Source organism: Chiroxiphia lanceolata, chromosome 8, assembly GCF_009829145.1.
Source record: "Chiroxiphia lanceolata isolate bChiLan1 chromosome 8, bChiLan1.pri, whole genome shotgun sequence".
NCBI classification, from domain to species: Eukaryota; Metazoa; Chordata; class Aves; order Passeriformes; family Pipridae; genus Chiroxiphia; species Chiroxiphia lanceolata.
The window spans coordinates 14,561,240-14,586,706 of NC_045644.1; the positions used below are offsets into that span (position 1 = coordinate 14,561,240).

General features: G+C 49.4%; 1 protein-coding gene across 4 annotated transcripts in view; it reads left to right on the plus strand.

The window, feature by feature from the left end:
* Positions 1 to 25,181, plus strand: part of LCOR (ligand dependent nuclear receptor corepressor) — an 88,153-nt gene extending 62,972 nt beyond the window's left edge. For all 4 annotated transcript variants that reach the window (XM_032694429.1, XM_032694430.1, XM_032694432.1 and 1 more), the window contains one exon: positions 12,216 to 25,181. In XM_032694429.1, coding sequence (XP_032550320.1) covers positions 12,216 to 16,725 — 4,510 coding nt within the window. In that variant the 3' untranslated portion in view covers positions 16,726 to 25,181. The remainder of the gene's footprint in view (positions 1 to 12,215) is intronic.
* Positions 25,182 to 25,467: the final 286 nt, after the last annotated feature.

The window sequence follows — 25,467 nt, forward strand, 5'->3', positions numbered from 1 at the left end:
TCTGAAAGTAGGCACCTCCCTGAGCTCAGCATGAAGAATCTCAAAGTTGAAAATCATCTTAAGTTTTGTGAGTGAAGCTGGTTCAGTTAAGGAAATTCCTGAGCATCACACTTTCATCTTCCTGTACAACCAAAGCCAAGACCTTGTGTCTCCCCAGAGTCAAACTGCAGCAGTGCAGTAAGGCGGATCACCAGTGGCTTTCCTGCCTGATCGCGCTGAGCTCTCTGATTTCCTAGCAGCATGACAAAAGTGGGTCTGGGGGAGGGGGAGGATTTAAATCCTGATTTGGGAAAATAAAGCAAATCGCTATTTTCTTAATCTGCAAACTCTGCTCTGGCAGATGCCCAGCCAAGGATACTGGCTGAATGGTGGTTTTAACTGGAAGTGAATAGCAGGTTCTTGGACCTGTTTAGGAATGTGATTCATGTACAGAGAAACAGAGGTACAGACCAAAAGCAATTTCAAAAAACTGAGCTTTAAGTGTCAGGGCAAATCTAGAATTATGGACTTTGATACAATGAAGATGGCAAAGAGATTAAAATGAAAGCTGATCTTTTAAATGGAGTTGTTCTTGAGACACTTTAATAAATGTTACAATGCTGGAAGGACCCCAAATAACATCATTTGTGAGAGTGCTGTTTCCCCGATCTGGTGCATTTAATGAAGATTCTGTAACTTCAAATCCAGGATGTTCTCAGTTGTCTAGTAGGAAATTCAGAAGAAATCTGAATTACTTCACACTTATGAATTAATTAAGTTCCTTCTTGCCCACCTCCCTGAAAACCTCAAACAACACAACCTTTAAAAGCTCTCTTTTGGTATCATGAAGAGGGAGAACAAAACAGTTACATCTTGTTTTTACAGGTCACTTTGAACGTATCAAAATTTACAGGTCACATTTGAAATAAAACTTCTAGAAGTCTTCTTGTGCCGCCTCCTCCTCTGCAGGTGTCTCACAGCTCTGCAGGAGGTCTGTTCCCTACACACTTGACTAAAAGGCAGATTTTTGTCTGAGATGGCTACAGCTCAGATTTCCAGGAATTGTTTAAAAGCTCAGCTAAAATTAGAAACTCTTAAACTATACTTCAGAGCATAGTAATACAAGCACTGATGCCTGAAAATGCAAAGATTGCCAGAATGAAAATACAGCTGCATCTCCCTAAGGAACTGACCGCAGTCCTGGGCTGTAACCTACCCAGCACCCACAGTGACACCACGAGGGATGGGGCAGAGGCTTCAGCTGTCGCCTGTGCCAGAGCCTGCGGTGGGTCCTGCTGCACATGGCTCCTGCCCTGTCTCCCTGGCTGTGGTTAGCAGGGCTGGCTCAGTCACAGCTCGCTTGCCTACCTTTGCCGGGCTCCTGCTCCAGGTGCAGATCAGCCAGCCGTGTGCTGACAGGAGTGGTTTTTCTGTACAGGATTATCAGCAAACTGCCTGTAAAAATTACAGTGCTAAATACGTGGCTTTGTTACACCTACTAAGGTTTGGGATTTTTTTTTTTTTCTGATGTGCAGCAAGATCCCATTGTCCTGTGTCCCAGATCCTCCTGCCCAGCTAATAAAACATAGGGCTTGCTTAACTCGTTTTGGAATGACATTCCTAACTTTGAAAGGGGCTTTTATGGTTTCCTTTCTTAAAGCCAAGCCTTTGACTGTGCTTTCTTCTCCCTGAGCTTTAGAGGAAGGCCCTGACATTAATTGTCAATAGTTGCTCTGAGTCTGCAGGGAAAACCTGACACTAGGAGAAGCTGAACAGCTTCCCTGCACATGTGAAGGGGTTTTCATACACACAGCCAATATCTGTGCTGTAATCTAAGCCTGAGGTGTTTGCTTAGAGGATCCACTAGTTTCTGCCACATTCCCCTTTCAGGTGAAGGTGGTGGTATAGTTTTTTATGTTTTCAGATGTGCTGTAGTCACACATGGCATCTCCCTCAGATTCCTTTCAGGCCTTTAAGGCAAGTAGCTGTGTGTGAGGTGTTAGCAGTGGTTTAAAACAAACTATTTGACTTTGGAAAGGAGACTGTAAAAAAAGACCCCATAGGATTCTGGGTTTGCATAAGAAGCTGTCATAGCAATTTTACTCTCTTTGTACAGAAATACGTGTTTCCTTCTGATTAGTAGCCATTGAACATCAGCTCAAGGTGTGAAAGCTAAACAAGCTTACTCGGTACCGGAAGTGTGTTTGCTAATAACAAAGTTCTGGTCAAACCGTGGTGGCATCTGCCTGATCTCGCTAGAGATCTGCCTAGCTGTAATTCAGTGAGCTTTGCTGCTCATGCATTAAAAAAAAAAGTAGATTTTTTGCTCCTGTTTCAGGCCCTGTTGGGCCCTTTTCTCTGATAGACAGACACAAGTGTGTATGATGTAGGTTACTGCTCCACTGCTCTTTAATTCTAGCTGCCTTGCCCATACATGTCCTTATGTTGGTGCCTTTACTTTTGTTTGAGTGTAGACTGGATTGCTAATTGGTAAAGCAGAAATAACATAATTCTGGATTTAAAAGAAATATTCTTTGCACTCTTTTAATGATATTATTAAATTAGGAATAATAGGTACAAAATATACTGTAATAGTATAATATAATAGTATAATAGTTATAAATCTTAAAATCAAAGTGACAAAGGCAGTGGCTGGCAAAGAGCAGGTTGATGAGGTTTGGGTTTTGGCTGTTTCATCTGTTCTTTTATAGCTCACAAGTGAAAAAAAGGACTTTCATCGCAAGATTTGTAAGAGTGGCAAGGCCTCAGCAGGACAACGGAGGATCTGGCACTCAGCCTTCTGTGGGTCAGAAATCCCCATGGTATGCATGGTTTGGGCTCTGGCGCTGCCATCTGAATATCTGAGTTGCTGCAAGGAGGTTTCTTCAGCGATGGTTTAGCTGCAATTTCTGGGGATGGTCCCATTCTGTGTTTCTCTGGTCATAAAAAGCACAGTGCAAGTGCCATCATCCCGTTAGCACCGTGGTCTCGTTACCACTGCGTGGTTAAGCGTGAGTTCATTTCTCTGAGCTCTCAGGGTTGTGTAGTGCACTTACTGTTAATACAATAAAAAACATTTGCGGGTAGAGGAGATCCGTGAGTGCTTGATGGGCAGCGTGTGCTAATGGGTCATCATTGCTTTAGTTTCCTCTGGGAAGGTTAGGGACTCATTTTCCTGCTGGTGGGACCAGGGAGGTGCAGAAGTCAGAGCGAGGCAATCTGTGAAGGCATCTCAGGGGGATCTGCAGGGCTGTGATGCTCGCTGCTTCCTCGCTGTGCATGAGGAGTGATGAGTCCCTTCTGCTTTTTCCAAAGGATCTGTTCCTTTGCAGGCATAAGCTGTTGTTGATAAATTTTTTCACTTTATTTTTCCCTTTATGACAAACCAGCAATCGATGGGTTTTGTTGCCAGTGTAAAGAAACAAACAATACCTATCATTATACTGCAAAATGGAAAATGGCACAGTGATAAAGTACATTTTAGCTGTGGCATCCATTTATAAAGGGTAAACTGCCAAAATCAAGAAGGCTTTAAATATGGTAAATATTCCTAAAGAAAACTGGCTGAAGAAAATTAGTGGTGATGGCATGTTACATACTAAGCAAGGTGTTGTTCCCTACCTCAATTTGCCATGTAGCTGCACAAATATTTGATGTGTGTGGGAAGATAAGACCTTTTCTAGTGGACATTTGCCATGGTCATATGAGGATTTGTTAGTGTTCCTATGTGTGACAATATAATCAAAGGAGAAAAATAATGGTGGGCCGGGATACCAAGGTGAATTTTTGAGAGGAAAAATAGGCTCCCTTAAGAGAGGGAGGAAGGACAATAGTGTGTAATGACAAGGGTTAAAAAAAAGAAAAAGATGATGTGAGGGATGTGCAGAAATGGAAGGATGAGAGGTTTGAGCTGAAGAGGAGGGGTGTGCATTAGCGCAGAGGAAATCTCTCCCCACTGGTATGCATAGAGACATTTCCTGCCTTATGTTTTGGTTTCTTAATAGTTATCTGACTATAAAATTAACCTACATCATTTAATGGTAGTTGAATGGCAGTTAAATTAACCCACTTTCAAAATAGAGCTTACCTAGCCCGTCAGCTCTGAGACAGGCTCGTCCCCAGGCATTCGGGGCTGCAATCCACTTCTCTGCCTTAACCTATTTCCCAAGCAGCCAGCCAAAGTGGTGCATCAGAAACAGGGTTTGCTGCTCAGCCCGGCAGCTGACAGGGAATATGGACGTGTATCAAACCGCTAGTTCGTATTTCACCAGGCATTTCCGTGCAAGGAGGGATAACGTCGGCACGTGGGGAGCGCCGCTGTTAGGAGTTGTGATACTGTTTCTATTAACAGCATGGCCTGGATTATCTGAGGCCCAATTATCTGAATCTCCAGGTTATCTGAAATGGGGTCATATCCCCCAATGTCTGTTAATTACACCCAAGATATTCTCTGCTCTCCAGTCTTCCATGGCCCCTCCCACGGGGTGACCGAGCTGTGCTGAGTGTGGTTAGCTCTAGCGAGCACTTTATCTAGCTGCTGCATTTGGTTTTTTGTATCCATGTTGGAAAAAACCCAACCTGGATAATTGCAGACTTTAAAATCCTTGAAGACTTCTACAAGTAGGCAGTAGCCATTTGTGGCAATGTGCCTGTTGGAGCTGGGACCAGCAATGTCTGTGGGGAGGGCATCCAATGCATTTGGGTTTTCTTCTCCCTTACAGTGTAGGTGCAGCTTAGGAGGGGAAGGTGTGGTTTTTCACAGCACAGCATATCCTGCTTGGAAGCCTTCATTTACTTCAGATGAGTTCACCTTTGGTGGTAGTTTGCCTGTTGTTGAACCTCTGCAGTTGCAGTGGCTCCAGATGACCTGTGTGTGCATGCCCGAGGGCTGGGGAGGGAGAACTTTGTCCCCAGTATGCTACAGCACAGACAGGAACCAATAGCGATGGACTTGGAGCAGGGAAGAGGCCATACACCTGCCTCACCTTAGGTCCAGAGCCACTGTGCATTCACAGCTTGTACCTGGGACAGTTAAAGATACTCAGGGCATCCTTCTCTACTCCATAGTCCCTATGGTTCATTCTCCTTTCTCTTAACAGGGTGCTGCTTTTTTTAAAACGTGCAAAGCTGTGAAAATCATTGTAAGAACTTTTTTTTTGCCCTGCCTGCTTTTGTTATCTGTCTTCTGGTGCTGCCTGTTTTTCTATCTGTTCTGGTCTTCCAGTGCTATCTATCCTTTTGGAGCACCTAGCTCAGGGAAGATGCTCAGAAAGAAACAATCATGGCATTTTTTTTTTCCTTAAAGGGAAGATCCCAAATGATCTTGGTAATTAGAAAAATTAGCAAGGACAATTCTGGAAAGGCTTTGGAAGCTAGCATGTAGAATAATATTTCCAACATGATAAATTTCCCTTGGTTTTAAAGCAATAGCTCAGCGGTAAGATTTTTAATTAGTCATTAAATGTTGTATTAGAAGTATCACAATTGATGATAAACTACTGTAGAATATGGTTGGGTTAGTTACTTGGGGAAAGTGGGAGTGGAGGAAGTTATGACAAGAATATAAAAAAGCTAAACTTGTTTGAGGCTGCTATTGGTTTTTTCTAATGTGAAACTGAATTTGGTTTGCTTGATTTTTATTTGGTTACAGGTGGGGAGAAGTGATTTTTAATGTTTAACTATTTTAAAAATTAAATAAACAAATAAAAGACACTGCTCTGAAGGGTTAAAAGTTTGAATCTGTAATGGATGTTGTTTGTCCAGTCAGTTGACTTCTTGTACATCCTGGGTACCTTGACAAATACATGCAGCTGACAAAAACCCCAACCAAACAAAACACATCTATAAGCTGTTTCTTCCTGCTTTTCAGTTGAAATACAAGCTCAGTCCATCCCCATGTGCATCACCAAGGACGGAGTAAATTCAGGGGCCTTGAGAACCTGGCAACAATATTTCCATAGTTATTTTGGCTGTGCTTTGCACAACTTCAGCTTTTAATTTAGGGAAGGAAAATGCTTTTTCTCCTTCCTAACTGTTATGCGGAACCTCAGCTCTTTGAGTGCTGCTTTACTATTTTTTTTCAGCGCAGCAAGAGAGAATTACTGTAGCACCCACAGAGGTGTGAAGGGACTCATTCATCTGTGTGGGGAGTGTTAGGTGCCAGGCATATTTCTGAGGATTGAAATACAGGCATTTAAACTGGTGCATCCAGTGTCAGCCTTTAACTGGGGCTTTGAGAGATGAGCTCCAGAAAATCTTGCTGCAGTGGCTTACACTATTCATGCCCGTGGCTGATTTACCCATCTCCTGCAGGGGATCGCTGCATCCCAGAGCAGTGCCAGCAGAAGGAAGCGTGTCCCCCACCTCCACCTCTCCAAGATCTGTGCTGCAGCTAGGAGTGGAGATGGGTTTGAGCACGGTACCACGTGTCAGATCGTGTCTCGGTCCTGGCAGGTTTAGTTTTGCACAACCACTCCAGCAAACTAAACTGGGACTGGCAGAGAACTCATTACCCCCTTCTGCTGGGTGAGACCTCTGCATGCAGCCCTCCGGCACGGGCAAAGCGAGCCCACCTTTGGCGACACGCAGCACAGCCGCTTCCGAGCGCAGGCTCAGCACGTAGGATTCACTGCACCCTTGGGGCTGAGGTCAGCTCACCTGACGGCCAGCAATGAGTGTGCTCCTTTTAAAAGGCTGTTTCTCCTTTGCAATCCCTCAAAATAGCATTTCCACTCGCCGTGAAAAATAATCTAAGTGGTTGAAACAAGCAGGGCTGGAGGTGCCACCCGAGGGCAGAAAGGGAAGCTGCCTCAGACCTTGGGCTCACAGTGGGCATGGTCTATGCTTTGAGTTCAGCTGACAGAGAGCATTGCTCACCAGCTAGGCTTTCTTTTTAGCCATCCACATGTATGAAATCTCCACTTTTAGTCAGGTTTCCAAGACACACTTCAGCTTGGTGGGGTACTCAAGTGGTACCTCTGTTTTTGGGTGCTGCAAGGCAGCGCTCTGACAACTGGCACAGAGTCTGCTGTGTGGCAGCAGGAGAGGGAGGGGAAAGGTCATCCCCGTAAAAACATTGAATTGGATTTTATAAGTTTATAGCTATGTTTTGTTTCTTTTACAGACCTATAATCCTGGTGCTTAGAGTGGTCTGAAAGGAACAGAAACACTTAGCCTTGAACTTTTGTTCTGCTGCTGCTTCTTGTGCCTCCGAGGTACAAAACATATCTGTAAACTTATAATCAATCAAACTGATGTTCAAGGGCTAAAAAAAAGAAACCCAGAAAGGGTACAGGCTTCATGTTCAATAGTGAGAAACTTGGGGTGGGCAAACCAGAAGATTGCAGTTGGCAATCAACAGGTTTTTGGAGTTCTTCCCAGGTAGGTTGATATGAACCGTCTGATTTCTTTCTCCTTCTCTTTCTTCCCCTCCTTGCTCCCCACCCAAAATACAGTCTTGAGCCAGAGGCAGACTGGGCCGCCCCTAAAGCTCTGTTTCTGGCATTCACAAGCAGCGCAAGCACGGTGTCACCCTGGTACAACTGCAAGGGGGAGATATGACAACCCTACCAGTGGGTTGGGGGCACTACAGAAGCTGGGAAAAGCTCCTCAGGCTGCATAGGGGGAAATACAGATAACTTGGCCTTTCCTCCCCATGCTGGAAATGCTGTATCTGTGCAGTCTGTAGGTGTTATGGATGGACAAACCTCTGCCTTCTCCCAACCCTATCATCTCCAACCCCGTAGCCTTTGTTGGAAGCCCCAGGTCCCCTCCAGTAAGAGCTGGGGGAGGGTTGGCTTCAAACTCCACTAAACAGTAGAGGCACAATGCAAACAAATGTATTGCAGCGCGCAGCTATGCAAATAGCTTCAGAGCACAGCACGTTTTCCCCAGCATTAATTGCTGCACCACCGAGGTTGCGTAGCAACAGCTCCGCTTGTGCCTCTGACAGCTCCTGCCCCTTGATGCCTCTGACACCTTCTGTGGCAGGCGGAGAAGGGGGAGAGAACAGGGTTGCCCTGAGAAAGCTAGAAGGTAGTGAGGGGCTCTGATGACAAGATTCTGGGATGCTGGGGTTGTCTTCTGCTGGCCCAAGGTGACATGTGCAGTGGGGCTGGAAGCAGAGTGTTGGGGCACAGGGACAGAGGGACCCTGGCAGTCACAGCCTTGTGTAGGCAGCATTCAAGGCTGGTAGGCAGAAAGGGCAAACCTGCCATCTCCCAGGCTCTGCAGGAGAGCTCACTGACAGGTGGGCTGTCTCTCCCATCGCATTGAATCCTTCTGAGGACCCTATACGGGTTTGTAACTGCACTTGCTGCTTGGCTATAGACATAGAGGGTCTCCAGATAGTTGCCTCTCACTGGCCATGAATCTCCTTTAGGCTTGTGGCTTTTCCAGTCCTTGAGAGAGATGGCACATTCCTCATTCACACCCAAAACTAAGAGAACCTCAGGCCAAGCCCAAGGGTTGAGCACAGGCACCAAAGAGAAGGCTGCAGGTGATATGGGCAGCCCTGGGCTCCCTCACTGGTCTGTCCAGCCTGGCAGCTTCTGTGGGGCTGGTCTGTGCCTCCCAAAAGGCAGGCTCTTCAGAGACAGGCCTGACTGCCTCCTGAGAATAATTTTTCCTCCTGTTTGAAACCATGTTCCCAATTCCCATCCTCTGCGTTCACCAGTCAGTCTTCAGCTCCTGGTGTGCCTTTGCCAGGTGGTGGAATCTGTTAGTGTCCGGCACCTCTCCCTGGGAAGCCACTTCAGCTCTGCAGTCAGCTCACCTCTCCTCTACTCTGATAAGCCACATAAATAAATAGTTTCTCTGCAACAGTTTGTACTGTCCATAAACAACCCTGCCTGAAGGTGTGGGGCTCTTGATATAACTCCACTGTTAGAGGTGAGCAAGAAACAAGCTCTTCTCCAAAACTGCATTAAATAAGGAGGATGTGGGCAATCCTGTGTCCATTGGTCGCCTCACAAGAGAATGTCCAGGGACATGTTTTATTTAATAGTAATAGCCAGAACAGACAGGAATGGTGGGAAGTGCTGGACAGGTACCCAGGCACACAGATTAGCAGGCCCCAGGGGGCACAGAACTGTGTCTGGAAGGTCTGGGGATGGAGAGGCACAGGCTGTGGCTCAGCAACCTGGGGGGACAGGGAGAGGAAAGACAGAGGTGGGACCCAGCCACGCTTAGAGTCTGGCTGTAGGTGGTGGGGAGAGCTCTGCCCCAAGGTTATCCTTAGACACCTAGAAAAATTAGATGGTGCCTGCCATACCCAAACAGGGATGGGCTGGGAGGAGGAGGAGGAGATCTGCTGGAGAAGCAGATGAGCTCAAGGTGAGAAGTTGCAACCCATCTTTGAGCTGAAGTGGCATGACAGCAGAGGACCCTGAACACAAGGTGCCTGCAGAAGCAGGTGAATTGTGTCACTGAGTGTGAGATGGGTCTTCTAAGGAGAAAGAGCATCAGAGCTGAATGGATTTATTTCCCTTATCAAGCAGGAAAAATATTTATCTCTGATTTTTAAGTTTACAGCTTGACAAGCTGTGCGTATCTGATTGGCTCCTTGGAGTACAGCGGGGCAAATAAGGTGACAATGAGCACCAAGGCCTCAGTCACACTTCAGAGAAAGAAACTAGGTGAAGGCAAGGCAGAAATGCCACTGGAGCCTTTGGAATCAGGGAGCACAGGTCCTCACTGCCACAAAAGCAGGACGTAGGTCTTTCCCTGCCCCACACATTGGTGCAAAACAGTCGTGACCTGTGGCTGGCTGTGTTCAGCATCACAGCTGCAAGGTGAGGAAGGACCACTTTGGTCCCTTCCCCCAGACTAGGAATTCTGTACACAGACCCACAACCTCCACCCTCACCAGGCATCACCCAGCCTTCTCTTTCTTGCCACCCACCCAGGCAACCGCTTCACCTATGCCACGGACTCTTCCTTCACAGCCATTGTGTGTAGCACTGAAGGTGCCCTGGCAAGGAGAAAGGTGGCTGTTTGGCCACTGTAACCCCTTCCCATGGTTGCCTGGGGAGCATAGCAGTGGGGTGGGCCACAGCGGAGCCCCAACTCTGCTGCTACCATTCAGGCTCCCCGTGGGAAGATGGCTGCTGCTCTTCAGAGCTGAGCTTGAGAGCAGGTAAGGGGAGAGTCTTTGCAAAGGTGGAGAAAAAATTGCTCTGAGCTCTGCCTCTTCAAAAAGCCCCCTGCTCCAAGCCCAGGGAGGTGAAAGGTTTTTTATCCCCTTTTGTTATTCAGCAGGGCAAGGGGAGGAGCTGGGCTGTGTAAGAGATCCTGGCTGACATAACCCTTCCCGTGCAGGGCTCTGGAGAGGGGCCAGGTTGTACCTGAGTATTTTTATTTAAACTAATCCCAGGTGCTGCAAGTTGAAAGCCGTCGCAGCGCCAGGTAGAACCAGTCAAGACGGTTGCTGGAGGGTGTTTTTCTTGCCGGGGTGTAGTAAAGCAGTCTCGAGGTATGTTGTTTGTTGCTAACCCTGGGAATATGTTCTGGAGGTGTGGAAACGCATCCGGCAAGCTGAGCTCACTCAGCCTTTCCAGGTGGTTTTGGGAAAACCCTGCCCAAGAAGCCTTAAGGGAAACTGAGTGGCCATGATCAAGAGGCAGAGCCTCTTTACGCATAAAACGTTATGTGTGGGCAAATTGGAAAGCGAAGGGCTGGCTGGCAGCTGCAGAGGGCAGGCTTGGCTGCAGCCTGGCATTTCTGGACAAAGAGGAGACCTAGCCAGTCCTGAGCCTGAAGCAGCCCTGGGTGCCTCTCCCACCATCTGGGGGAAGGAGGGAACAGGAAGTGCCTCCCTGGTGCTTGTCAGTTCCAAGAAAGCAGCCAGCAAGTAGTAAGTAAGGAACAGGTGAGCCCAAGGCTGTCACCGATCACAGCTGGCTCTGGCCCCTGGCTTTTCCTTCTTTTTTTCTCTGCTGATGGCTCCTCTGAGCCAGGACTCTTCCTCCTCGTCCACCAGTCAAGCCCTGCGCCTGACAGCATGGAGAGGGAAAGCCTGCTCCACATGAAGCTGCTTTTCCCGACCCTGCCCCTGAACCCTGTGATAAGCATTGCCCCCCTTGACCCAGATTAATGAGCGAGGTTGGTGTCTGATGCTGGCGGGGGGGGGCAGAGAAAGGCTGTAGAGGGAGAAAGGACTTTCACTCCTGCAATACAAGGCCAGGAGGTGCAAAGTGCAACTGTTACTGCAAAGCAACCCGACGTTGCTGGCAAAGATCCTGTGTCAGGCAGTGTGGGTGTCAAGGCGCGGTGCCCCCTCAGTGTGGTCAGGACTGGGTGGGAATCGCCTGTGCTGCCGTTGGGAACAGATATGGTCTCGATAACAGCACCTGGCATGGCATTCATGATGAGTTCATGCAAACACTGGGTAATTATCCCTTAACCTCTCCACCAGTAAGTCCTAATTAATTGCCTCTGCCAAGCAGGTAAATGATAATGGCCTGGGTTTGAGCGCTAGCTAGCGGCAGTGACCCTGTGTGGTAGAAGCGCACCTTTCTGCACAACCACTGTGTGCTGACAGCCCATCAGCAGTAGAAACACTTTATTAAATGGCAGCTAATCAAAAGTCAGTGCAAATGGCATGCAGTGCACAGGGTGCATTGCTGCCTGCACTTCCTGCAGGTTGGGAGCTAACCAGATTTTCTGTGCTGATTACAGAGGAGGCTCAGATCTGCTCAGTTTGCCCCACACCCACCTTCTGCTACTGAGGTGTAAGCAGAATTTGAAGACTTTGAGTAGCTCAAGATTTCTGACATCTGGCTTCCCAGCTGGGATGGTGCTTTTCTCCCACCCAGCCTGGCAGTGCAGAGTGAGCTTGCAGAGGTGTGCAGCCATCCTGGTGGGTCCCAGAAGTGCTGGGCCTTCTACACGTGGTACCGTGAAGATACTAAATCCAGTTCTTTTTAGGTTTGCTTTGAACATGTGACATGGTGCTTATACAATGGGGTGTCCTAGGCAGAAGTATAATTATGGGTGCTCTGGCAGTGGGAGACAAACAAAAGTGCAGTCCGTGTCCTGCCAGCAGTGTGCACATGTAAGTGTGCGTGCTGGGAGCGAAGGGACACCTGCCAGCTTCAGGAAAACAGAATGCTTGATCCCACGTGGAGGTCAGGCAAGCGATGTGCCTGAGTGGGAGGAGAAGGGTTATTCTGGTTTTGCAGCATAAACTTTGATTCCCTGGGACATGTTACTGATTGCTTCTCTCTTTGTCTCCCTAGTGAGGAAGGAGCAGAGACAATAGCAATAGACTCTAACAATCAGCCGAAGTCTCCACTGGAAAAATTTATGGTCAGATTGTGTACGCATCACCAGAAGCAGTTCATTCGTGTGCTAAACGACATATACACTGAAGTACAACCAGACTCTGACGGCCAGCAGTTGTCTGAATCTGAGAGCATGGAGGTCTCTACTTGTGGCTCTGGTTGTAGCCAGCAAAGCACTGAAAATCAGGATAAGGGTGCTACTTTTACTGAATCAAAGCTCCCTTCTTCCTTGGACCCAGGACAGTCAGGGTCCGATGGCTCCCTGCATGTTACGGGACAAGCCCTGAAGCAGCCAGCGGAACTGAAGTCTCTGGACAGAGCAGAGAACTCCAGTCCTCCTTTGAGAAGGGACTTCTGCGAGCTGCCCGTCACCAGGCTTCGCTCTGCTAGTCCAAAGGATAGCTCCACCCAAGGATACCTCAGCACGTTGAACTCTCCCTCTCTGAATTTCCATCATACCGCAAAAAGCCTGGAAGGGCAGCAAGCTGCTGGACACGAGCAAGAAACTGGTGTCAGAAAGTGTGAGGACAATAAAGAGCCGCTAGCAGGTAAGACTCTTGTGGAAGGTTATATTTCAGTCAAAGTGGCAAATGTGAATGGCAGCGAGGACAGCTTAGACAGCTGTCTGGGGTCACAAAAGAGCTCTTTCAGGGCTCTGCCAGAAGAGTCCTGGGATCCTGGCTTTGCAGTGACCCCCCCTCGCAGAGCCGACAAAGAGAACACTTTGCAATGCAGCTCGAAAGGATCTTTGCACCAGGACTTAGACGCAAAAGAACAAGATGCGAGACCAAAGCAAGAAAACCACCTGCATGCCATGGCCAGGGGCAAGGCAGGCTGCCACCTGCACCCGGCTGACAAGGGCCCGCTCGACAAGTCCAAAGAGGGCTGGCTGCCCACTGGCGCCACACCAGCCGCCCACCGGACCCCCGGTGGGCACCCCCGCACCAAGGCAGCCTCCCTCAGGTCCACTCGGAAGAGCAAGAAGGCGTCGGGGTTGAGGATCAACGACTACGACAACCAGTGCGATGTGGTCTACATCAGCCAGCCCATCACCGAGTGCCACTTCGAGAGCCAGCGGTCGGTGTCATCCCACAGGACAGCGAGGAAGAGCACGCGAGGGTATTACTTCAACGGGGAGTGCTGCGAGCTCCCGACTGTCCGCACACTGGTTAAGAGCTCCCGGGCAGAGGAGAGGGCGAGCAGCCCGGCACTGCGAACAGAGACCCTCGTAAGTGCAAAGCCACCCCCGGTGCTCTCAGTGGGGGGGTCTACAGGGGCAGGACGGGAAGGTGAGAAGAGGGTTTCCCTGAGGCTCCTGGCCAAAGTGGCACCAACCAGCCGAGAAGCAAAAGAGAGAGCTGAGCTGGGCTCCATGCAGCTCCGAGATACCCGAGCGCTCCGGTCAAGGGAAGCTGCCATGGCCATGCCCTTCTTCTCCCTCTCTGCTCCACCCAGCCCCCAGAAAGAGGACAGATTGGCTGGCTCACCACCCCCTGGCTGCCCTCCTGCTGAAGGAGGGGGGATGAGAGTGGGAGGCACTGTCACCTGTGAGGCTGTCAGCAGCCCGGGCTCCTCCGGGGATGGCAGTGGCAGCAGGCAAGCTGCTGATTTTGCTGCCATTCCAGTCCCACAAGCACACAATGGGGAGGAATGTTGTCCAGGCTCTGACATACAAACTGATCCAGACCTCGCTGCCAGCCCAGAGCCAAAGTCCCCCTCACAGCCCTCTGCCACTACAGACACAGCGCCCTTGGCCCAAGATGGTGCCAGGGATCCTGACCAGCTTCCAGGCTCAGGGGATGCAGAGCTCTGTGAACAGTGCCTGGCAGAGCCCTCCCCATGCTCTCCAGGCTCACAGGCTCCTGATGAGCCCCCTGCCACCATGGAAGGGGAGAGTCCCCTGGAGCCCCCTGAAACCTTGCAGTGTGTAGATGTGAACAAAAGCATTGATGCTAAACCAGAAGCCGAATCATCGGTCATGACAGATGATGGCTCTCTTGAGCAAGAGGATGCTGTGCTGGTCAGCACAGCCCTCCCCAAAATCTTGGAAGGGGAGGCAGTGAAGAATAACAGCACAGCAGGTGAAAAAGAGCCTGTTGAAGGGGAAATGCCACCTGATCCCAACAGCTCAGACACTGCAGAGAAAGATTCTGTCTCTTCCAAGGACAGTCTAGACAAGAAGCGAAAGAAAGGCAGGAGAGTACTTGTGGCATCGGATCGATGTCTCCGAAGCCAGCAATCCCAGTCACCTGCCGAGGGCAGTGCTGAGGACTCTGGTTCTTCCAGCTCTGTGCAGCTTCCTTGCCTTCAGATCAAACTCTCCAAGAGCCCTGGCGCTAAGCGGTTAAAGAGAGAAGTGGAGCTGGATGAGGCAGCACCCACACACTTCCCAAATGACTGCTTCCCCAGTGTGCTGCTCAAAACCAGCGAGGGGCCAGGCACTGGCCAGGCTCTAGAGAGTATCGCTGAGCAGCAGCCAGGCGAGGAGAATGGTGTCACTACCAGACAAACCTATAAAAGCATCTTAGTGAAAGAGACTGCTGCAGAGGGAGAAAATCCCTCTAAAAATGACCCCTCTGCTAACAGCAGCCAAAGTCAACCGGGTGAGATGCTGGAAATCAGTGTCCAACCTGATTCTGAGAAGAAAAACATTCTCCTCCCTCCAGAATACAGTGTTCCTGCAAATGATGCCAAGCAAGTGGATGTGAAACCAGGCAATGCCAGTGCAAAGGGCAAGGAGAGCTTTGACAGTGCCAGGGATATGGGCAAGCCGGTGAACTATGAGCTGGTGACCGATTCGCCTCCATGTCCCAGCAGCAGAGGTGGAAACAAGCATCTTCCAGCAAAAACTGCAAAGTATAAAAAGGTTGCCCTGCAGTTTTATAACTTACGACACACACCTGCACCTGCACCGGTAGACATTGCAAAAAAGAGCACACCAGGGAAGGAGTCTATGCAAGTGATCCCCAAACCAAGGGATGAACACAGTTCAGGGAATAATGACTGCCCAGCACTGGAGGACATAGACATGGCTGACAGCAAACCAAAGTTCATGGAGTGGTGTGCTGAAGAGGAGAACCAGGAGCTCATTGCCGAGTTCAACACTCAGTACATGAAAATCCAGAAGGGCTGGATTCAGCTGGAGAAGGAAGTGCAGCCAACCCCTAAAGTAAAGAACAAAGCTGACAAATTGAAAGAGATTTGGAAAAGCAAGAAAAGAACACGGAAAAGTAGAGGATCACTGGAAGTGCAGAAGCTTTCTCCTGTCCAGATGCTATTTATGAAGGCCTTTAAACTGTCTGACATATGCCAGTGGTTTCTGGAGACAACTGAAACCAGGTCCCTAGTGATCGTGAAGAAACTCAACACCCGTCTCCCAGGGGAGATCCCCCCCATCAAAGTCCCCATGCAGAAGTATTCTGCCTCCAGTCTCTACCCCAGCTCACTGCAAGCTGAACGTTTGAAAAAACATCTCAAGAAGTTCGCTGCCACTACCCCAGCTCGAAATAACCTGAAGAACCAAAAGCTTTGGGCCAAAATTCGTGAGAGCGTCGATAAAGCAGAGGCTGAAGAAGCCACCACTCCCAACCAGACCCCTCCTACCGATGCCAGTACCAAGGAGCTGAGCGAAGACAAAACCACTCAACCTGCCCTCAGCTTGCCCACGCAGGCAAGCACCAGGATCCTGCGCAAGTACTCCAACCTGCGGGGCAAGCTGCGAGCCCAGCAGCGCATGGTGAAGGCTGAGAAGCGGAGTGATGGCCCAGGGGACCATCTGTCCCTGGAGAACAAGCAGAGCCGGAAGAGTGTGTGCATCAACCCCCTGATGTCTCCAAAGTTAGCCTTGCAGATCAAAGCAGCCGCCTTTCCTGCTAAATCTCCATCAGTGGATGGGACAGGGAAGGGGCGGAAGGGGAAGAGCAGGTCCCAAGAGGACCCCTTGCCCAAAGTCGACCTCCAGCTCAGCAAGAAGAAGAGGATGCTGAAGGAGAGCGGGAGCACCCAGGAGAGATCCAACTCCTCCACCAAGGACAAGCTGCCTGCCAAAAAGACGAGTAAAATAAAGCATTCAGAGGTCAGCACAAAAGCTCCCGCCACCCGAAAGCAGGCTGCCATGGAGAAGAGCAATAAACTGGCCAGAAAAATGTCTTTCAAAGAGAAGAGAGTCCCAAAAAGGCAGCTGGAGAAGGTGCGGCTCCCTATGCGGAAGGGCAAGGAGAACACCAGCAGACGGACCCTGCTACCCCCCAGCCACGAGGAGCTGTCCAAATCTCCGAAGCAGAAGCCCCTGGGGGAGTCCTCCACACGGTCACAGAAGATGGCCAACAAGAAGCACAGCAGTGGGAAGACCCTGACAAGGTCCATGAAGAAGATGCAGGAGAATAATGTGTCACAGGGCAAGAGGAAGCTGAGGGCAAAAGTGGACTGTTCGCACAGCAAACGCTCGCGACTGGACCCGAAGTAGCGAAGAACCGGTAGCCATGTACAAAACTGATGTATAGTAGTAACCCTTTACCATGCATTAACTAAAGCTGCTTTTATAAGCTGTAGCAAGCCTTTAAAAATCCGCAGTTAAAGGATAACGCCCATGATTTTAGGCATCAGCAGATGTGTCTCGGACAGAGAAGAGGTCAGCCTGTCTGGCTCTGCTGTTCAGAAGGAAGTTTCTGCAGTTTGAAAGTTCCTTGGGTTTTTTAAACTTGGAACCAGGCAGTTTTTGTTAAAAGTACAGTGCCTTATTTATCACTTTAAAAATAAAAATAAGAAGCTGGTCTGTGTGATTTGGAGGCTTGCGTTTTATACTTGAGGCACAAGCACTTGTACTGTAGCAGAAAGAAAACCACCTTCGTGCACGTGAAGTAGCTTTCGTCAGCTTTGGGTGCACACAAACATTTCCCTTTCCTTCAGAGTCCTCCTTCTGTCTGTGTTTTTAGTGGCATTTAAAGCAAAACCAAAACCATTTCCCATCACTGAGGGAGAGAAAGGCAAGTCTGTCCTTTGTTGGTTCGTTGGTAGCAGCTGCTGGTGTCCTGGACTGTTACCTGCATAAGAGTGTGAAGTAGCTACTGGTGTGTGTGCTGCTGATGGCTGCCTGCTTCCCACTACACAACCTGTGGGGTGGGGTCGACCTGCTCAGGCCAAGGAGGTGCTGTGGGGGCTCTGGGTACCATGCTGCTGCATGCACTGCTGCCAGCCGGGCATGCTGGGCTGTATCTGTCTTTATTTCTTGCTGGCTTCAGGGATGAACCAGTCCTGCCATGCTCTGTTTTTGGACAGACCTCCTTCTCCCATTTCCCTGCCCTCGTGGTGATTTCTGTGGTCTCTGATGGCAAAGCTGTTTCTGCAGCTCTTCACTGAAAGTTGAAGGGCTCCCTTTTTAAGGGCTTGAGCTCCTTCTGATGTTGGTGCTCTGCAGGAGGGGAGCCCTGGCCCTCACCCTGTGCTTTTGTGCATGTCTTGCCTAGTGCTCTCCTAAGCCAGGATTTGCAGTTGGAATAGGATTGGGATAAGGGACTGCCTTAAGTTTATTTTTTACCATAATTTGCATTTCATCCTTTTACTAGCAAGGTGTGGGAGGTTTGTCCTTGCTTGCGTCTGGCTGTGGAGTCTGAAAGAGGCTGAATCTCTACACTGTCCTGCATGACACCTTTGCAAGGCTCCTCCTCAAGCCTCTGCAGCACATTTAAAAGCCAGCTGGGGGTCTGCAGTGACAGAACAGGGTCACAATGCCTGGCTCCTTTGAGAAAAACCTGTTAGAAGTGCATAGAGCATGTGGCTCTGCTGGCTCTGCTGGGCAGAGACGATCAGGGGCTGGGAAGTGAGTGCTGTGGTCAGGAAAGGACCCTGCTCAGCCATTGCGTTCCCACTGCTTCACTTTCACATTCCTGCACAAAGTCCATTTGCAGGAATCCCAATGCCAGCCCCTTCCCACTTAGAAAGAGCAATGCCTGGCAGGGCACCGTGCAGGCTCTGAGGTTGCCAGACCTTTAACAGATGCCTTGCTGGTCCTTGCTCAGCTGCTTGTCCCTGCTGAGAGCAAGGCTCTGGTGCAGGCCATGAATTCAAGATGTGCCTGCCCTGGGAGCAGAGGCTGGAGAGGGTTTGGCTGCAAAGGGAATTGCTTTTCATGGTTGGCATTGAACCCCAGATCCCAAAGCCTGGGGGCTGGAGGTGAAAGGCAGATAATTGTCTTTAAATCTTTCATTGTACCCATTTAGTACAGAGAATGAAACCAGGGGTTTCAGATTTGCATGCCCTTCAGAGAGCACCTCTAGCTCTCCTGCAGGTATTCCCTTTCCCCAACATTGATGCACACATTTTTGTGTGCTACGGCACATTTTTCTCTTACTGTGAAATGGCTGATTTTAAAAAAAAATCCTTTGCCTTTCCTTTGAATCGTGCTAGAATAAGTTAACTCTCTGAACAGCTAGGAAGTGATTAAATCTAGCCTGTCAGTCCCTGTACAGATTAATACGAAATTATCTATTACTTTAATTTTTACTGCATGCATTAAATATGTCAAACATTCCATCAGAAAAGATTTAAAAGCGTTTCAGGAGAGGTGTGAGGCAAGAGGGCACTGATGGCAGTTTAAATGACTGTTCTGTACCTTTCTTGCGGGTTGTCTTTCCCTCTTGCTTCTCCATCCGTACTTATGGTCCTCCTCTAACCCCTGGCTGGGGCAGCCTCTCTGCAGTCCCATGGGCCTGGGATTTCTTCTCCTTCCTCTGGGCCAGATGTACGTGTGAGCACTCCTCTTACCTCTGCTCCTCATGCCTTTCCTCTGCAGCAAACCCCCTTTCCCCATCCTTCACCATCACTCCTGAAGCACCTGCGCTGGTCACCAAGCGCTGAGCGCTCCTCGGGGCTTTCCCCCTCTCTTTCTCTCTTTCATTTTTCAGCTGCTGGTAAATGCAGGCTGTCCTGCTGTCTTCTGTTTTTCTGGGAGCAGGAACCTCATTAGGATAAAACCCTAGAGAAAGCAAGTGGAGAGAGGTTTTCTAGATGGGGTGCTTCCCAGCCTCCCAGCTGCCTTCCTGCACTCTGGGTTTCTCCAGCACCAGTTGGCTCAAGTGTGGCAAGGCTGGGAGATGGCAGGAGTGGAGCAGCATCTGAGCATCTCTGTCCTGGTTCAGTGAGTGCTTAGGCAGTGGTGGGATTGGCACACTGAGCTTCCTGGCAGTGTCCCTGACAGGCATTGGCTCCGAAGATGAATGGCAAGGACCTCTTGTGTGAAGGAAGCAGAGATGCTAAAAGAAAAGCTATATTCCTCCCACACCTTTTAACTTCCAGTCTCAGTCTGTGGTTTTCTCTTGTATTGCTACGTTTTGACTTGGTTGGATGGAGGTTTCCTCTACTGAAGGCAGGGAATTGCAGGGCTCCAGAGGGGAGTGAGGTGGGTTTGGCCATGCTGTGCAGCGTGCAGGCAATGTGTTTTGAGACTCAGAATGCCTGCAGCTTGTCCCAGGCTCTGATCACCTTCAACCAGCATCTCTGTCCCTCCCTGGGGATTGCCAGAGATGTTTGGCAAGCCTTAGTTTTCCCACATTAGATCCAGTATGTCCTGTGCAAAGAGCCTAACAGGAGCTGGGCTGAGCCTTGTAGGTGTAAATCTGAATTTCTGCACACTTTGATGAGGAAAGGTAGAGGGTGTGGGGTTTTTTGTCAGGATGGGGCTGAAAAGAGCCATCTGTGCTGGCCAGCTGTGCTGGGCTGTGGGTTGTTAATCTTGTCTTCAGAAAGCAAATGAAGAGAAAGCAAATAATTCTGAGGGTTTTTTCCAAAGAAACTAATTTTTAAATACAATTGCCCCAGCCTGCTGCCTGAGACCAGCCTGGGGGCACCTAGTTTGGGTCGGAAGACACAGAGCAGCACCTTGGGCATCTGCAGGGACAGGGTTTGCAAGAGATGCTGAGCTGGGCTGTCCCAGGTGGTGAGATGATGATCTGGGGTTTTGTCACAAGGGACCACTCGACCCCCTGCTCTACTGTCCTCAGGGCCTGTCCCGGGCACCACAGCCTCTGCAGGGCTCTCCCCAGCTGGATAAGTAAACCTTGCTCAGAACTGCTCTGTCTCTGCCTCCTCCTTTCCTCTAAACAACTCCACCTTATTACAGTTTTGAGGAAAGCTGGAGTGATTCTTCTCTACATAGTGCTGTTTTTGAGAAGCTGGCAGAAGTGTTTCCTCCCACAGCTGCTGCACTGGGTGGTGGATTTAACTCATGCGGGTAGTTTTTAGGGAGAGCTGGCTGATTTGCCAAGGAATGAGTAGGATGAAGCCATTGCCTGTGGCTGAGCTGTTGCAGGAAGCACTTGGGGCATGACTTCTACAGCCCACCTTGAGGTGGGAATATTGCTACATTAGTACGAGTTCTCCGAATTATGGATCTGTGCAGTCCTTTGGGATACCCCACAGGGGAGGATGCTTCAAGTGTAAGGTGGGCCCAGGGCCTTTGTTAAGGCTTTCTGCTCTGAGGAAGCCCCCAGCTCCTTGCCAGGCTTCTCTCCATGCTGTCACTGCTCCTGGAGGTTCTGTCTTTGGGTCCTCTGCCTTTCCTGTGTGCATTCTCCATTTGACACCAGTAACAGGAGTCAGGCCTTGCAGACTAAAAGACCTACTTTTAACGTGCTTTGCAGTTGATTTTCTGAGTGCTTTATTTTGGGACAGGAAGAAGGAATGCTGTAATTTGCTAGAAAATTGAATTGGTAGCAAATTAAAGGGTCTGCCTGTGAGGTGATTGTCTGGCAAGGTAGCATTGCCTGGGTAGCTCCATTTTTTTAATCAGTGCTAAGAAATTTGAATTTTTTCTCCTTTTCTTTTTTTCCCCAATCAGTCCTCGTGTTGCATTACTCTCTTGCCAATATACTTCTGTATTTCCTCTCTTCATGAAGCCAGAACAGTGCACAAGAGATACAGAAGTAAGCAGAGGTGATACCACATGTATATAACCTGTTGCTCTTGTTAATGACATGTGCTACTTGTTCCTGTTTGTCCTGTAGTGAGGCAATGGCAAGGTGTGCTGCTGAGGCACAGCCCCTGCTTTAAAGCAGGCTGTTCCCAATAAAGGCAGCTTTTACGCCATGCAAGGGATGCACAGGGAGCTGCAGATGAGCTTAATGAATGGAAGGAAATAAGCAACACGATTTATTGCCTTATTCCACATGGACATGGAGTGTGTTTCCATGTGCTATGGTGCAGAGCTGCCCACTGGCACTACCACAGTGCCATCCTCAGATCCGCAGCCTCACTGCGCTCCTCGTCTCCTGCGCCACCCTACAGCTCCCTGTGTTTCTTCAGCTCTGGATTTCAAGTGCTTCATCCCACAAAACAGATCTCTTCCAGTTACTTTGGCTGTCTTTGCTGGGCACTTTCTCATGATATTCTTGAAACTAGTCTCCATCATGCGCCCCAGTCCATGTAGCAGGTGCAGCATCTTCTTAGCTCTGCACCTTCACTGTCCCTCTGCTACCAGCCCCCCTCTCATTTGCATGCTTACCTTTTCCTCTCTCACTTTGTCATCAGCAGCTCTGGGTCTTCACCCCTTATATGGTCAGGATCTGTCTATCTTAATTAACCTCCAGGAGGAGTTATGTTTGCCAAGCTCAGAGTCCAAACTTATGTTGGGGGTCGAGTGCTGCAGTAAAAGCAGTTTGAGCCAAGGGTGGCCCTTACTACCTGTAGCTGTTAGGATCTTGTCTAGAAGGCTAGCCCTGGAATGGGTTTCCCTGCTGACAGGGTGCATGCAAGGTACCCAAGACATGCATGTGTTTATTTTCATCACTGACTCGTCCCTGGCAAGGTCCTGTTTGCTGGTGTTTGCTGTGTGCAGTGGGATTTCTGTAGTCAATTGCCAGCACGTCGGTGAGATACATTTGCAGCAAACCTTCTCTGAAGAACCGTCCAGCCAGTGCTGATGCTTCCAACAAACCTTCCTCTATGTTGCTGATCAATGTCCATGAGCTGGGAGAGTGGGATGAAATTGTCACTGCTGCTCTCTGCATCCCTGTCCCTCCTGTGCTGGGGGAGCCATGCGGTGCTGGACTGAGTCGGCTGGTGGGCTGCCCATGCTGCTTTTTGCTGCCATGCAAATGAGCAAAGATGCAGCCCATCCCATGTCCCAGCTGCTCTTGTGGCACCTCTGGAAATCCTGGTGTTTCCGAAAGCTCTGCCAGCTCCTAGTAACCTCCCAGGAAATAGACATGCAATCAGATGTACTGGTGCCCTGTTTTTAAAACTTGCTGATGGACATTTTCTCTCTCCAGCTCATATGCTTTCAGCCTGACAACTGCATTCCCAGTAGAAGATGACTGAGAAAGCTATGATTCCCAACCTTCTGTAGGCACAGGCAGTTCCTGGAGCAGCAGGGAGGTGTGGGTGGCTGTCCACGTTGGGCTCTCACCTTCCCACCAGCAGCAGTCATGCTGGGGGAAGAGGGCTGAGCCCCAGCCAAGGTGTACTCGGGTCTCTCATCCTTGGGCTGTATGCCTGGACAGCCCAGGAGCAAGATGGGGGTAGGCTCCCCCCTGCCAGGGAACACCACTGCAGCTTTTCTTGTAGTGGTAGTTTTTTTGAGCAAACCACAGGGCTACCATGTCCCCACGTCGTGCACATTCTCCCCCGTGTGTCGTAGTATCCATTTGGCCCATCCTTTAGCTTGGTGGTTGTGAAATGAATCCATCTGTTCTAAGATGTTCTCAGGAGTTCTTGTTTGTATTAAGCTCACCCCTAGGCTTAGCAGAAATCACAGTCCCCATCCTCCCTCCCTCCCTCCCTCTCCGCGGACAAGCCCTCTCCTTCACGAGCACTTCCACCCTCTCCCTGAAGGGCGGCGGAGGGCAGCTGGCGGTTTTGATTCAGGGCACGTTGGCAGCTTTGGGGCAGCCGAAGGAGCTGAGATGCAGCCGGCCGGCATTTGTGACATGGGTCTGGAGGCCAGGCGCTCCCACGGGCTGCATTGCTAGCCAATGTTTTCTAAGTCTGTTTGTAAGAGTACCTAATTTTAAAATGAAATGTGAATATATATTATGTGTAGGTGCCATGTAAGATAGTGTTGTGCTAGGCGGCAGGATGCTAACCTACTTTTTAAGATTTTTGGGGACAGGAAAAAGCATTTTTCTCTCACTTCGTGCTCACGGATCTAATATTGTAAATAGGTTTTTTAAATATTTATTTCATGGGCTTTCCACAGGTTCTTGTTCTGACTGGTGTGTTGGTTGGTGGGGCTCTCTCGCCCGGCGTGCCGCAACCAAAGGGCTGGCGATTGCGTGGGGGATGGGACGGGGTGGGACAGTGTCGGGGGGGGTGAGTGGGGGTGGGTGGTGGTGGTGTTCCGTTTGGTTTTATGTCACATCAAAGTTGAAGCATTAACTCTTCCTCTTCGTCTTGTTTTGATGATGTCAGGCCTGGCCGATGGCCACGGTGCCCAGGGAGGCAGCGAGCTCCCATGGCTGGCCGGGATGGCCGTTCCCCATGGTGGGAGGCACTGCAAGCAATAAGATTTGTAGTAATAATGTCTGCTTTGATGGCAGGGGCTCTCGGGGATCAGGGCTGGGTGGGAATAACCCTGCTCCTGGCAGGGGCTCAGTCCAGCATGGCATGGAGGGGATCTCTTTACCTGGGGATGCCCAAGGAAGCGTCCCCAGGGATGGAGGAGGTGGGGGCTGCCGTCACCCCCAAGGAACCCCCCCAAAACTGCCAGGGTAGGGCAGGTAGTTACTGATAGCAAATTCCTGCTAGTGAATTACTGCAGCGAGCAGCTGCCTTTGCGGGTACGGGTGACCCAAGGGAGCACACTGCTGTCACTGCTACAAACCCAGGGCTGGCTCGAGAAGGGCATTTGCTTATTTGCTTATCATTCTGCAATTTTAATTCTCTTTTAGGAGGTTTGAGGTCATTTGGTTATTTTTTTCCTAAATGGATTCGGATTTTTCTTTTTTTTTTTTCTCTTAACCCCTTTTTTGCCTAGAAGTGTAGCTGACTCTGACCCCTCGTCCAGCTATCTGTGTGGGGCAGTGGGGCAGTGTCAGCAGGATCAGGGCTGCTTTTATGGTGATGAGTTTCTGACTTTGGGGGGTGGAGTGAGGAGTGCTGCTGGGTCCCAGCCCTGCAGGACTCCTCATCAACCCCACGCTTCCTTCACCCTTGGAACAGGTGTGTGAAAAACAAAGAAAAAAAAAAAAGAAAAAAGGAAACAACAACAGTAATTTTTTTTCTTAAGATGCTCAACATTTACATATTATCTCCACCCTGATGGCAAATGTTTTTCCTTCATCTGTGTCTGCTTCCCTGGGAGAGTTTTGTTTCTCTGTTTGTTTCTATATGAATTTTAGACACTGAGCTGAAATTCCTCCTGTCCGGTACTGTATGTTTGAGCCTAAGCAATGTGAACTGTACAGACCAGCAGTGGGAAGTGGGAGCCGGTGACTGCACCTGGGAGAGCCGTGGCTTGGGACGGCATTCCCGGTTGCTGTAGGGAGCAGGAAGTACTGTGTCATGAGTTGGGAAAATGAACTGTCTGCTGTGAATTCTCGGTTGGAAATGTGGAGAGGAGTTTCCATTAAATAATGTTTACATACCTCACCTGATGAACCTTTGAAAGTGTATATATAAAAAAAAAAAAAGAAAATAAAATTATATTAAGTTGCTTTAAATCAATATGTATAGCTATAAGAGCTGGGTCATTTGAACTTTGAATATGTATCGACTCTCTAAATGTTGACATTTTGTGAACTCTGTGCTCTTGTCTTTTATTTCATCCTAGCCTATGGAAAAAGTTGTGTTCTTGTTCCAGATAAAAGGTCCCTGACTTAGATCTGAACTCCTCAAGGATTCCCACAACCTTGTTTTCTGTTGATATTCACCCTATGAGCTTTCTAAAGGTCCGTATTTTATTGCAGCTTATTAAATGTTTCTTTGATATCAGCACTTGTTTGGTGTGGTAAGTGGGGAAGGGCAAAGGTGAGTGAGTGCGCAGGGTGGAGGGCAGTGGGCTGGCACCCTCCAAGTGTGACCCCTTCCCTCTGGAGGGGGGATATAAACGCCCATGTGGGATTTCAGTGCTCCCACACTGGTTCCTGAGCTGTGGAAGATTATGTTTGTGGCACCAACAGTGCAACCTCTCTGTGTTCCTGGGGACTGCTACCAAGGTCCCCCCTCCCTGTCCCCAGAGAACTACATGTGCCCAGTTTCCCCTATAGCCTGTAGCCAT